The 14,772-nt window shown below is 37.4% G+C and overlaps 1 protein-coding gene across 1 annotated transcript; it reads left to right on the top strand.

Moving 5' to 3' along the window:
• The first annotated feature begins 4,486 nt into the window (after positions 1–4,486).
• LOC149933908 (uncharacterized) lies at positions 4,487–12,820 on the top strand. The gene is made up of 3 exons (XM_090153350.1): positions 4,487–5,108; positions 5,179–5,304; positions 12,461–12,820. Exons 1-3 carry the CDS (start codon positions 4,794–4,796, stop codon positions 12,818–12,820), a joined length of 801 nt encoding a protein of 266 aa, XP_090009476.1. The 5' UTR covers positions 4,487–4,793.
• Positions 12,821–14,772: the final 1,952 nt, after the last annotated feature.

Below are 14,772 nucleotides of genomic sequence, written 5' to 3'. Positions count from 1 at the left end.
ATGCCGTATCAAAGTCGGCGATTACGTAAGGATTACCCGAACTGCCAGACCGTTTTTAAAAGGGTACAGCGATCAAAATTGGAGCGCCGAAATATTTAAAGTTATTTTCAAGAATACTAAAAGACCTCTTCAATTTAAGCTCGTTGATTTGGCTGACGAACCCATCACGGGATATTTTTATTTCAAAGAAATTCAACGAGTTATAAAACCGGAAGAATATACAATTGACAAAGTATTAAAGAAGCGACGCTCAAAGGGTAAAGTCGAATATTTCGTTTCTTGGTTAGGGTATCCGGCTACATTCAATTCTTGGGTTTCTGCTAAAGATGTCCGAAGCCTTTTACCTAACGATACCCAGTAATTCAAATCTCGAGATATTTCCGAATAATACGGTAGCCTGTTTCACGATAAAATTACCCGAACCTATCGAATTAAAGGGGGGGTGGGAAGTTGCGTTGGTGGAAATATTGTATCCCTTTTCGTTTTACAACGTGTTGCCCTATGACAATTACGTCTATTTCCGCGTTAATCCCGCCCAACATGGGGGACAGTCTGACCCTAAAATGGTCGGGACGATGCGAGAAATCCCTCCGGGGCATTACTTGAGTATAGACCATTTACTTAAAGTAGTAAACGACACCGCGCTATGCACCGCCGCTAATGTGTGTCTTACCCACGATCCGCTGAACGGACACGTGGCGCTGGTTGGAAAAAATATTACCCCCTATGGCGTATTTATGAGTGACGGACTGAGCAACACGCTAGGATTTGAAAGAACTAAAACTATCGCGGGCAGAAGCGAGAACCCGGCTCGCTTAAATTTCCACATTCCGCCCCAAATCTTCGTTTATTCCGATATCGTCGCTGATCAAGTGGTGGGCTCGTCGCTCGTCAAATTGTTAAGAATAATAGCGGTTGACGAATCAGCCCGATTTGGTACTCATATCGAGAAAACATACATTTCGCCGCATTACGTGCCCATTGAGAAGAAATACTTTGATACTATCCAAATAGATCTACGCGATGTTTATGGGAAACCAGCTCCTTTTGAGTTTGGCAATCTAACAGTAAAACTTCATTTGCGTCCAAGATGCCCTTAAGACACGTTCTTGAAAAAAGACGCTGCGTAGCGTGCCCGTACGCTCAATATTATGCCACTCAGGCGGGTGGCGCTATTCCCGACGTATACGTGGGATCGCCGTATCAGCGGGGGCACGGGCAATTCGGAAGCGGGTTTGGGAGTTTCTTCTCCGGCTTGTACAAGCTAGCGAAACCGTTTCTTTTACGGGGGGCGAAATTTTTGGGGGGCCAAGCCCTCTCCACGGGAAAACAAGTTTTGGCTGATGTCTCGACGGGGTCATCCATACCTGAAGCTACCAAACGGCGCCTCACAGAAAAGTACGATGATCTCAAACAACAATACGGGACTGGGAAACGTAAACGCAAAACTAAAACAATTAAGAAAAGACCAAAACGCGGTGGAAAAAAATCATTAGTAGGCAGGAAACGAGCTAGAAAGGTCGTTGATATTTTCTCCTAAAATTATGGGTCATTGCGAAGCGTTAAAAAGTGAACTTGATATTTTTCAATCCGCGCCTATCCAAACGTCAATTGAGGGAGGAAAATGGACCACCTTCAAACCCATCTCGTCGCTGCGAGGCGATACCATCGAGTTTAATATTCCTGGAAGCGGGCACGAGTATATTGATTTACCGCTTACGTACCTACTTGTTAAAGCTAAAATCGTCGCCGATGACGCGGGCAAAAGTTTATTACCGTCGGATGTTGTAGGGGGGTGTAACAATTTTTTGCACACGCTATTTAATCACGCGGAAGTTTACCTTAACGGAACCTTACTGTCTCCGTCAGCTTGTTCGTACGCTTATCGGGCGTACATTGAAACTTTGTTAAATTTTGACAAGGGTGCCAAAGCGTCCCATTTAACAGGCGCGCTGTGGTACAAGGATACCCCCGGCGAAATGAATTCGGTCACTGCCAACGAGGGTTTTAAACAGCGGAAAGGATTCACGGATCAGTCGAAAGAAATAGATTTAATTGGTCCGCTGTTTCTTGACGCGCTCAATGTCGAAAAATATTTAATTAATGGCGTAGATTTACGTATTAAACTATCGCGAAGTAAAGCGAGTTTTGCGTTAATGGGTACGCCGAAGCCCGGGGTTGACTATAAAATTATCATTACGGACGCGAGCTTGTTGGTACGTCGAATACAAATTGCACCCAAAATACTTATCGCTCACGAAAACGCCTTGTCACGAGCAGCAGCAAAGTACGCTTTTACACGCACCGAAACAAAAATATTCACCATCAACTCGAATATCCGAAACACAGTTATTCCCAACGTATATTTGGGTACCCTCCCGGTTCGCTTGATTGTCGCGCTGGTGGATCACGAAGCCTACAATGGAACCCTGGCAAAAAACCCGTACGCTTTCGAACATCAAGATTTATCGAGTTTAGCTCTTTACGTGGATTCTGACGGTGTGGATTCGAAACCTATTACGCCAAACTACGACGCGGGACAATATATTCAAGCCTATCATACTTTATTCACGGGTAGCGGAATTCATTATAGAAACACCGGGATCGATATTTCCCGGGGAGATTATGCCGGGGGCTACGCTTTTTACGTCTTCGACATTTCAAACGACCATAGCGCGGGTGAGAGTCATTATTGGAACCCCTCCAGACAGGGACAGATGCGTTTGGAGCTTTCGTTCGCTAAACCAGTCCCGCAAACGTTAAGCTGCGTAGTTTTCGCCGAATTTCAAGCCAGCTTTAGCGTAGACAAAGATCGTAACGTTTCTATTGAAAACGTGTAATTATGCGCGGATCCGAGATTTTAAACATTTTGAGACGTACGCGCAATTTTATGGGCGTATTCGCTTCGGATTGTCTACCCGATAAGATTAATAGTTTTCCAGCGTCACTGGTTGTAAATCTGGACCCCCACGATGAACCCGGCAGCCATTGGGTCGCGATTTACCTTGATAAATTAAAACGGGCTTGGTATTTTGACTCTTTGGCGCTACGGCCCATTTTGCCAGCCATTAAACTTTTTTTAAAACAAAATTCGAGAAAAATCACGCCCACCAAGCGGCGACTTCAATCGACAACGAGCGTCATTTGCGGACATTATTGCGTGATTTATATACGTCACCGATCAAAACGTAGAAGTCACCAAAGCTTCTTTAAGGGTTTTTCACGAAGAGACGTCAACAATGATATAATGGCCACTAGAAAATTTAACAACCTGTTACGTCATCATAAACGGAGTATAAATTCCCGTCGCGCGACTATACCCCGTTTTTATTCCTAACTAAACCCTCAGTATCGTGTCGGTGGCATGGCGAGAATGGCCGTTGTCGAATTTGACTTTCTACTAGGAAAATCCGCCTCGCGCTCCGGCGGAGAGCCCCCCGACATTGTCGTGAAGGAACTAGCTATATCAACAGTATCGACCCCTCCCGCCGTTCAAGCTTGGACTTTCGAACAACCCTATCCAGTACAACAACTTCCGAACGCCATTAAAAGACAAAACGGCTGGGTGTCTAGGAACCTTCACGGTATTTGCTGGACCGCGGGGTATCTCCCCTATTATAAACTACCCGCCTGCCTTATATCAGCGGTATCGAGTGCGGATATGATTTTTACAAAAGGAGACGTAAAGTGTAAATTTTTAGCCGATTATACTGAGACCGCCATATACGATTTGGAAACTTTTGACTGTCCCCGAGCTGCGACTTTTGATACGCCCCCGCCAGTAAAATGTCTATTCCGACATCAAACTCTAAACACCCGACAACCGTGTTCTTTGGAACGAAGTCTACTTTTCGCCGAATGGATTACCCAGAACCGCGCTGAAATAGACAGTCAATTACGATGTCCATTTTAATTTTTTTTTGTATCACACTATAATATTTTTTTGACTCGTAAAAGAAAAATAATTTTTGTAATATATCATCTTATAAAATAAATATTTTTTATTATCTTATAAATCCGACTCGTTATTTCTCATTGCTCGCGTCATTTTTTTTAGATTACGTAATTAATAGTTCATTGTGTCCATTCATTCGCCCACGTTGGAAAAATATTATAAACGCATTTTAAAAATATTAAGTGTCAATTTATCAATGTAAAATTTACTTTATACGGTCACCTTTAAAAATAACAATGTATTCAATATAAAAACGTTTATTCACATTTTCTTTACAGCGGTTTTAATATTATGAATTTGATTAGTTTTACAATATTCTTGAAAATAAATCAGAGCAGCCATTTCTTTTTCAGTCGGCATTTTTAATTCGGCTGGCAGGTTAGATGTAGTTGGTTCGGTTGATTCCATTGTGGCACCGCGCTTTTTACATGTCCCAATAAGTTCGTTAAGATAATCGATAATTTTATCATCTGACATTTCCTCGGCCTCCGTGTAATGGAGCGATTCACTCTCATCACAATCACACGCCAGATCCGAATCTTCTTTCATTGTATTACAAGATAAATGTGTCATTAAATGTTGTTTGAAACCTCTCACGGACCGGTATATTTCCGAGCATATCCCGCATTTCTTTGGTAGCCTAAGCGGAGACATCTTCCTCTTTCCCATAGCGGCTGGCTTATGAAAACCACAACGCATCTACGTAATCTTTACGTTTCATGGTGTAGATTACGTCATCTTTAGTGAGTCATTTTTATAGATTACGTCATTTTTATAGATTACGTCATTTTGGGGTTTAGACCCAGAAATATTATTCCGTAGCTCAAAGAGAATCGGGATGGCTAGTCACGAGGATCTCACCACCGTAACCGGTCGGCTAGAAACGTTCAAGCAATGGGACAACGTACACGTGAACAAGGAAGACTTGGCCCACGCCGGACTTTTCGCCGTAGACTCGGACGGCATAGTCGAATGCTACCTCTGCCACGGACAGTTAGGCAGTTGGGAAACCGGCGACGTACCCCAAACGGAACACGACAAATTTTATCCCAACTGTCCGTCACCCGCCGCTTTGGAGGGCCAAGATATCCCGCCATCCGAAAAATACATCTCCGGCGGACCTACAACCACCCCCGAGGGACCCGGCGACAACGTAACTCTTACCATCAAACGCCTCGAGGTAGAACATTTAATGAAAATGCTCGTAAAAACGCTAATTTCAGATGGTTCGTTTCAACCCTTTGAGTGAACTTTGGTATATACCCTACGAAGATCGACGTAATTACCATGATATAAATAAAATACATTTCCAAAGACGTATTTTCAATGTAAATCGTATTATACAGCCTGTACTCGAAAAATATCTTAATAAAACCTTATAATTTGTATACACTCTTCTCTTTTTTTCCCAAAACACTTTTACCGATGACCGCCCGCTATTTTACGCTACCCTTAGGGGGCCCGAAAGTGTTTGTCGGCGAAAACCAACCAACTCGACATTCACTATGACGGGTAGGCTGTTTGCATAACATCGTTTCACCGCCATAGATAACCTATTGACCTAAAATGGGTTAGCACCTGGGTTTTATGGGCTATAACATCGTAAATCAGCTAACCTTTTGACCTAAAATGGGGTGCCTCCAGCTATTAACTATGACTGGCCGGCTGTTTGCATAACATCGTGTCAGTCCACACCACCTGCGGAATAGGGGCAGATAACCTATCGTAAATCATCTAACCTATTGACCTAACCTTTTGACCCCGCCGAAAATGTACGCAAAATGGGGCCCCTATAGGGGGTCCGTTTCACACCTATTTATTGTTTGCATCGTGTCCATAGGGGCAGATAACCTATTGACCTCGTAAATCAGCTAACCTTTTGACCCCGCCGAATATTGCCGCAAAAGGGGGCCCCTATAGGGGCCCGTTTCACCCGCCCGCAGGTGCCCCCTTATCGGTATACAGACTCACTTATCTCTAATGTCTATTGACTTTTCTTCATCCTATAATATAAGTTTATTCCTAAATTTTTAAGCTTATTACAATAAGATTTCTTTAAGAGAGAGAGAGAAAGAATTGCTTAAATTATTAAGTTAGGGTTATAAGTCAACATGATAACTTATATCCTGGGTATAATTTACTAAACTTCAATAACTTTGACTTGATAAAGTAGGTACCCAGCAAACACAAATCGTCCCTGGGACGTCCCAGCATGGTCCATAGAGCCCAGCTTGGTCCCGTCCAAAATTCGTCCTACGGGTCGAATAACAGACGTCCCATTTTAGTCCTCGTAGAACCAATTTCGCGACATCCGATATTCAGCCCAATCGACGTCGCATGGATCTCCACTATTCGTCCGAAATGTTTCGTCCATCAATGCTATCTAGAGGTGCGTTTATCAGCAATTAATTTTCATTTTTTTCACCTGTATTTCTATTTGAGCTGATAATGATTAATGAACCACAAAATATTAATTTTATTAAGAATATTATTATTTACATTTACGAGTTTATTTAACGTGAATTAATGAAATTACGTGTTAAATCAAAACTACTTAATTATTTAATTAATTTTATCTGTTCTTAATTTTATATATTTTTATATTATTATTTTCTTAATTTTTATTTCCATTATTTTCATTTGATAAATTATTTCTACAATCACAGCCAATTACTGCGAAAAAGCTGATTTAAGTTGGCCGAACTAAAGTCCTTTTAAAATATCTGGTAGCCCAGTTTGTAGTTTCTTTTGTACGACGCCATTACTCGATAGTTTGGAATCGGTCACCATAAAGTCCATAATGCGTTCTACCAGTGTTTCCACTTTGCGGCGAAAAAGGGCGTTTTCGGCGAAAACTGTCTCGGTGGGCACCATTAATTTTAAAACCGGCGAAAAGGCGAAAAAGCGGCGAAAACCATTGAAAACGGCGCAAATTGCGGCCAAAATATTTTTCGATATTTTCAGTCAGAAAAACTAAAAAATCGTCGTCTCTATAGTCCCTCTACTCTGCCCCCTATGCCCGCCAATTCAATTTTTATATATACCAATAAAAAATTTATAACATTTGAAGAAATAAAATGTTTTTTTTTTATATAAAAAAAATATTGCCCAAATCTAAGATTGGAAATAAAGAGAAGTAAAATATGCAGTGACACTCACTAAAAAAATTAAGGTAAATCTATGGAGGGAAATTGCGGCGAAAACGGCGGCGAAAATCGACTTTAGAACCGGCGAAAACTGGTAAAATTGCCCCTAAAATAGGCGAAAATCTCTACCGCAGAGTGGAAACACTGCGTTCTACACAAACGTTAAAGATTATAACATAGTAATCTCTAGTATTGCTGATAATATATCATAAGAGTAAGTATTTTATTAAAAAACTGTTTGATTTTTTTAATGATTTTAACTCGATTTTTTTAATGTGTCTTTTACAGAGGTAGGAAGAAAATATGTTTGATCAAAGTCTTATTCATTTTGGACCTGTACATGTTTCAATTTAACTTTTTAAGTTTATTATTCATTACTCTCACTGAACGGTTCGCCCAAAGCTTTATTTCATACTGTTATATTTTATATATTGAATTTGGAATTCCAAAAGTAAGATTTGCGTTGAATTATCCGAAAGTTAGGGAAGGTTCGCTGTTTTTAAAGTTCATTTTGGACCTGTACATGTTTCAATTTAACTTTTTAAGTTTATTATTCATTACTCTCACTGAACAGTTCGCCTAAAGCTTTATTTTATACTGTGATAATTTATATAGGTAAATTGTAATTCCAAAAGTAAGATTTGCGTTGAATTCTCCGAAAGTTAGGGAAGGTTCGCTGTTTTTAAAGTTCATTTTGGACCTGTACATGTTTCAATTTAACTTTTTAAGTTTATTATTCATTACTCTCACTTAGTGGTTTGCCTAAAGCTTTATTTCATTTTGTTATATTTTGTATATTGAATTTGGAATTCCAAAAGTAAGATTTGCGTTGAATTCTCCGAATGTTAGGGAAGGTTCACTGTTTTTAAAGTTCATTTTGGACCTGTACATGTTTCAATTTAACTTTTTAAGTTTATTATTCATTACTCTCACTGAACGGTTCGCCTAAAGCTTTATTTTATACTGTGATATTTTATATAGTTAAATTGTAATTCCAAAATTAAGATTTGGATAGATATTAAAATTAAGCTTCGAGAAACAGTAATAGAGTACATTTTTCATCCGATAGTCTTAATTTTTTTTAAGGAATAGTATTAAATGGCTTAGTTTTATTTTGCTTCTGATTTAAAAATTAATTTTATGGTTTTTTTTACATTTGTATAAGGAAGGTTATTTAATTTTTTAATAGTTAAGTTCGAAATTTATTTTGTTATTTAAAAATTAAATAACTATATAAGTTTTGTAATTTAAATTGTACACTTGTTGCTGGATTTTTTCCATTATCTTGTATTTTAATGTTTTGAATAAAATTTTAATATCAAGTTTGGCTTTTTAAATTATTTGTTCAGAATACGATATCCAATGAACGTCCTAGTTTCATCCCTATTGAGCCATGATTGAACCAAATTAAAGGCCTAAAGACATCTCTAGGTTTTATAGAAAGACATCCAGGGGACGACCGCCGTAATCGCCGTTGGACGTCCGAAAACTGGTCCCCGGGACGTACTACGGCTATAGACAAACCGGACATTTGGACGTCCTTTAACGTTCAAACGACGTCAACCCCGGATTTTGGGATGTCCTACGGACGAAGGCAAGATCCGAGTGTGACGTCTATCGGATGTCCATAGGACGTGTTTGTGTTTGCTGGGTAATATATGATTCCATCTAAGTATACAAAAAATGCTTCAATCTTTTAATAACTTTATTTAAATTACATTGATTGTGAAAAGGCATAATTTAAGTATGCGACATCATTTAAACAATGAGAAATTAATTCGTTTATATCGAAGGGGGAATGCCCTGTAAATTCAACCAAAAAATCTTTTTTTACACGATTCAAATAAACCTGGGAGATACGAAAGGTAGTATATAGAATTTAAAAATCGCAAGGTTCACCTTGATTTTTCAATGGTTTATAAATACAATGAAATTTTTTGAGATTTTCGATCAATACATAAAACATTGTGTTTATAACTAAAGTTATTCAAGGCTAACACCTGAGAACTACTAATAGAAAGGCTAAAGGATAAGTTAGTATCATCCTCAAAATATTTTTGGGTAAAGGGTAGAATTGTCCACGAGAATTGACCCCCCAAAGAAGAAACTTCAAAATTGTGATCAAAAGTACAGTCTGAATATGGTTCTACGTCAGGATCCGGAAGAGCATTTTTTTTCGTAGTTGAAGAACATAGACTAGCAATGACCAATGGCCACTTCATCGAGATGACCTTCCACGTCGTTAAGGAGAGGCTAGTACTTTGGAGTCCGTTAGAGATGTACGACTGAGGTTCTTTGTTGAAAATTGATATTGTCACTTTCAGTCTTGAAGGAGAACAAAAAGTCCTAGATACTTCAAACAAATATATATATATATATATATATATATATATATATATATATATATATATATATATATATATATATATATGTATATTATATAAATTTATTGTTTTTTTATAAAACAAAAAATCACTAGATATGTCTGATTATACAGGGTCTTTTTTTTTGCTCGGAAAAGTGTTTTTTTTCAAAAACTATTTATAGTACCGATTTCAAATTTGGAAGGTCAATTCTCTATACCGGGGGACATCAGTTTGAGAAATTTGAGCGTTTTCGGTAATGTTTTTCACCAATTTTGAAAAATTATTTTTCGACCACTAGGTGCGAGATAAAAAATTTCTATTATAAAGTTGTAGGCCGTCATCGAAAACCCTTAAAATTTGTTCACTCGACGAAAAACAATTTATTTATCAGTGAAAATTCGAGCTTGAAAAATTTACAAGTTGGTGAAGCCAAATTACGATTGTTTGAAACGATAATTGAAACCGAATTACCTAATCCAGTTGAAACTTTGGTTAAAAAAACGACCGGATTTAAAAAACACGAGGCTATAGGTCAATCCTAAACATGCATTGGGTATTTAAAGGAAAACTTTGGGAGATTATTATCAGTGTTTGATAATATTTCGAACAATGCCTCGTTATTCAGTAGCTGAGCGTACCGAGATAGTTGCCATTTACTATGGAGAAGCAGCGCAAAACCTTAGAAGAGTGACTGAAATCTTCGCAGAAAGACATCCAAATGGAGCGCCATCTGTAAATACAGTAAGACGAGCAATTCACGATTTGTATCAATTTGGTAACTTGCAACCTAGGTTTCGCGGATTGGGTCAACCGGATTTAGACTTCGAGAACAATGTACTCGCGTACTTTGTGGCATATCCTCGTCACAGTTGCGCGTAAGAATCGCTATCACCCATACAGAGCTACGCTCCACCAAGGACTAATTGACGGAGACCATCAAAGACGTTATGAATTTAGCAACTGGTTACTAAATGCTGTCCAAGAAGATAGACAATTTTTGCGCCATGTTTTGTTCTCCGACGAAGCGTCATTTTCTAGAGATGGGCCCTTTAATCATCAAAACAGCCATCTTTGGTCTGACATCAACCCACATTGGGGTTTTGAATATCATCACCAGGTTCAATTTGAACGGGTCAATGTTTGGGTTGGACTTGTTGGAAACCGTTTGATTGGTCCCTTTTTCCTGCCGACGAACCTCAACGGCCAAAGGTATTTACATTTTCTACAGAACGAACTGAGTGACGCAATCGACGACCTTCCATTGGCTGAAAGACGTCAGTTGTGGTTTCAGCAAGATGGCGCCCCTCCGCATTTTTCCCGGCAAGTAACTGAGCACCTCAACAACGAGTTTCCTGAAAGGTGGATAGGGAGAAATGGTCCAGTGCATTGGGCAGCAAGGTCACCTGAACAAACACCGCTGGATTATTTTCTCTGGGGATTCGTTAAAGCAAAGGTATACGCCACGCCCATTGAAACTAGGGAGGAACTCATTAGACGAATAATCAGTGCTTGCCGAGACGTCACACCAGAAATGGTAGAGAAAGCGTTTGAGAACTTAATTGTCCGCGCACAAACCTGTGTTGCAGCCAATGGTGATATTATTGAAAATGTTTTGTAAAAATTTATGTGAATAAAATATCTGCATTTAAAAACCAAACGTGTACATTTTTTCAAGTGTGAAAACTCTACTACGTTTGTATTAGACTTGTTCCCTTTTCAATTATCGTTTCAAACAATCGTAATTTGGCTTCACCAACTTGTAAATTTTTCAAGCTCGAATTTTCACTGATAAATAAGTTGTTTTTCGTCGAGTGAACAATTTTTAAGTGTTTTCGATGACGGCCTACAACTTTATAATAGAAATTTTTTATCTCGCACCTAGTGGTCGAAAAATAATTTTTCAAAATTGGTGAAAAACATTACCGAAAACGCTCAAATTTCTCAAACTGATGTCCCCCGGTATAGAGAATTGACCTTCCAAATTTGAAATCGGTACTATAAATAGTTTTTGAAAAAAAACACTTTTCCGAGCAAAAAAAAAGACCCTGTATACCGTTTTGAAATGTACGATTTACAGTAAAGGTTTCAGCCATAGTAGTAAACAATTCGTACTACTTGTCGAATAGTAGGAAACAGATAACTAAAGAAAAAAATTCTACATCAATTAAAACAAATTTAAATTCATGGTATTCATTTTTAATTCTACCATAAATTATACTACAAGAAAAAAAAGAGAGTGACAAGTATATTTACCAAGTTTTGTTTCTAAGTTTCTAGAGAGACTAGAAGAATGAATAAATTTGGATAGCAGTATCGGTTTTTATACTAATTCATAATCACATTTCATAACTTGAGAAATATATTTAAAAAAGTTTCCAATCATCTCAATACCAATTTTATAAATAAAAACAATCACAAAAACATCTCCCCGTCATATTCAACAACTTGGGAAATCCTTCCATCTCAAGTACACCAAGTTTTGGTATAAAAGCCTATAAACCCATATAAAAATTATCAATTCTCTCTCTCTCTCTTCGATTAATTAAGTTAAAAGAAGTTTCTACCTCTCTCTCTCTGTCGTCTAAGCTCGAAAAAGAAGAAGTCTCGACATTGGAAAACGAAGTCGATATGTCTGTAACCAAACAGGTGTTGAGGTTTAAAGTACGCAATGATAAAATTTCTTTTCGCATGCTGGAAATCGTTGTTAAGAAATATAAGAATTGGTTCCGCAGATCCATGGAGTCAAACCATGTAAAAAAACATAGATGTTCATTTGGCTGCCCATGTTAGTATTCCCAGGATTTATAAAAGAATGGGCCCTCAAACTCATAGATAAGTTAAGGTCGGTCCAGTTCTAAAATATTAAATCTATAATTTAATCTGTTACTGCTCTCTAATTAATATTTTTAAACTGATTTTTACATTAAAAGGGAGTTTAAATTAAACAAATTCCAAACTCGAAGTGTTTTCAGTGAAATTAATACAATTGATAGATAGAAGAGCGTACTGTGGGTGTAACCGAAGAAGAGGAGAAGGAGGTGGAAGAAATTTTCAATCTGTTCTGGGGAGACGGCCCTGCACCACTCGCCCAGGCCGCAGCACTACAAGACCAGGATCCAGCACCAGTCGTCCACCCCTCAGCACCACCCACCCTGGCTCAAGTCATTGAGATTCAAGACGAAGAAGTCATACCTGTCCAGGGTCTAGTCGTCGAGATTCCAGCCTTCGTAACCCCACCTATTCAGGCTCCGGTCGCCGAAATCTCGGCAGCCCAACTTTTGAATGCACCATCTACGTCAAGGGGGAGCAGAAGACTTCCCTTAGAAAAAACAAACACAAAAAAATGTAAATAACGATTTACAGATTGCAGTTTTAATAAAATAAAATTATTTTCATTGGAATTGGAATTGACTTTTTTTCTTTTTCATAAAATCTTTATTAATTTTCCAAAATAGTTAATACCTTTTAATTCCAACTGGTATATTATTATGAAATGAAATATTAGTTTAGCAATTTGTTGGTAATGAACTTTATCATAAGTATGCGTTTAAAATGATAAAATTAGGCCTAGCGTATAGGCTTAGATCAAGGTTAGTAAATTTTAGTTTATAAAAGCTAGCCTCGATACGCTGTGGTTGCTAAGGGCTAAGATTGGTAACTTCGTTGCTAACGAACGTCGTGACGTCACTGAGATGATCTGCTATGACTTCTAATTATCTTTTTTTATTCAAAACTGTTTCTTAACTATCGAAGATACATGGCCCTTATGCATAAATACCCCTGAAATGAAAATGAATAATTCATAAAACGATCACTACAACTACGCGTATAACGTAAAAAACAAAATGTCGTTCGAAAATTGTTTTAAGAGGTAAGAATTTTAATAATAATCTCTTGGATTTTTTTTCAAGTAGAGTGAAATTTAATAATACTGTTTTTTTACTTTTAGTTGGACCAAAGTACCGGAAGGATATGATCCCAATATATTTTTTTGGATTAGAAGGTAAAAAATAGTTATTATTCTTAATTACCATAAAACCTATTTCTAAGTTTATCTTTTATGTTTGAATTTCTCCATTTTCTATACTTTATTAGAAATTTATTTTAAAATAATATATTTTATTAGTTTGACCTAAAATGCTCAGTATATATCTCTTTTTCTTTCTTGTAGTATTCAGATTAACCGATACGGGGAATACAAGCAATGTTCAATATTGAAGAAAAAACATTATTTTTGAGATGCCCCTGATGAGATAGCCTACATTGAAGATGTTGAAATTGTTTAGTGGGAAATCACAAAACCTTTAAAATAAAATAATTGATTTTCCGTATTTCATTTTTTTCTTAAAATCCTACTACTACGCCAAGAATGTATTTATTTATTTATACTCAGGGAGAATGAATATGTCGAGAATATTTTTAGCGTTTCACCAATTCCACCCGTTGAGATCTTTTAATATCACTGCTTTGAGAACCATGGCGCCATCTAAACTTTGAAATAATCCTTAATTAAATATATTGATAAAAGAACTCTAGTGATGACACTTCCCCTCTTTTAAGTGACGTACCGATTCTCACGTGACTTTCATTTTCTGTGCGCGCGCACCCGATTAATAAGATAACTGAACTTTGAGCAATGGATTTTTTTCCACTGGTACTTAAGATATGCCGTCAGTGTAGTCATGGGATTTTTCACTCTTAATAAATAATTTAAAATGTAAAACATAAGACTCATTGAAAAAAACATAACACTTAGCCATTTTTTAGCAATCTTCTACGTTACTCAATTTTCCAAGAGGATTGTTTTCCGTTAACATTTTCAAGTGAGAGCTCGATTTTGATATCGTCAACGAGGTATTTCCAAAACTCTCCTTAGAGTAGCAAAGGGTTTTTTCCTAATACTCAAGTGGGTTAATATGTGCCGTCAATCATTAGAGGCAGTATAAACTCTCAGAGAGAGACAGCCAATAGAATTTGAGGGTTATTTGAAGTTTAGATCACGTGATGAATTATTCTCAACAAGATGGGAATAAATTAATCTTCCACGCGTCATTTCTCTTCGGCACATTGACGAGTAAAGACCTGCTGACGGATCGCTCAGTCTTTTCTACAGCTCGACAAAGGATTTCTACCCGTAAAGTAAGTAACTATTTTTTCTTTGTAATAGACTATATTTTTAGACATATTTAAAACAATTTGCATATTGAAAAAAGCGTTTATATTGAGAATTTTAGCGTAGAAATTTAACCATATTGATAAAATTAGGTTTAGTAGACTTAGGGGTAAATGTAGGCTTAGAGAATGT

Source organism: Leiobunum rupestre, chromosome 7 (assembly GCF_980474605.1).
Source record: "Leiobunum rupestre chromosome 7, qqLeiRupe1.1.hap1, whole genome shotgun sequence".
Classification (NCBI taxonomy): domain Eukaryota; kingdom Metazoa; phylum Arthropoda; class Arachnida; order Opiliones; family Sclerosomatidae; genus Leiobunum; species Leiobunum rupestre.
Note: the sequence above shows the minus strand (reverse complement) of the source record. Positions and strands in the feature narration are given on the sequence as shown.

Coding starts and splice junctions, on each gene's coding strand:
- LOC149933908 (XM_090153350.1), top strand. CDS start 4,794: ATGGCTAGTCACGAGGATCTCACCACCGTAACCGGTCGGCTAGAAACG. Junction 5,109..5,178: donor CCGAGGGACCCGGCGACAAC/GTAACTCTTACC, acceptor CGCTAATTTCAG/ATGGTTCGTTTCAACCCTTT. Junction 5,305..12,460: donor TAAATCGTATTATACAGCCT/GTACTCGAAAAA, acceptor TACAATTGATAG/ATAGAAGAGCGTACTGTGGG.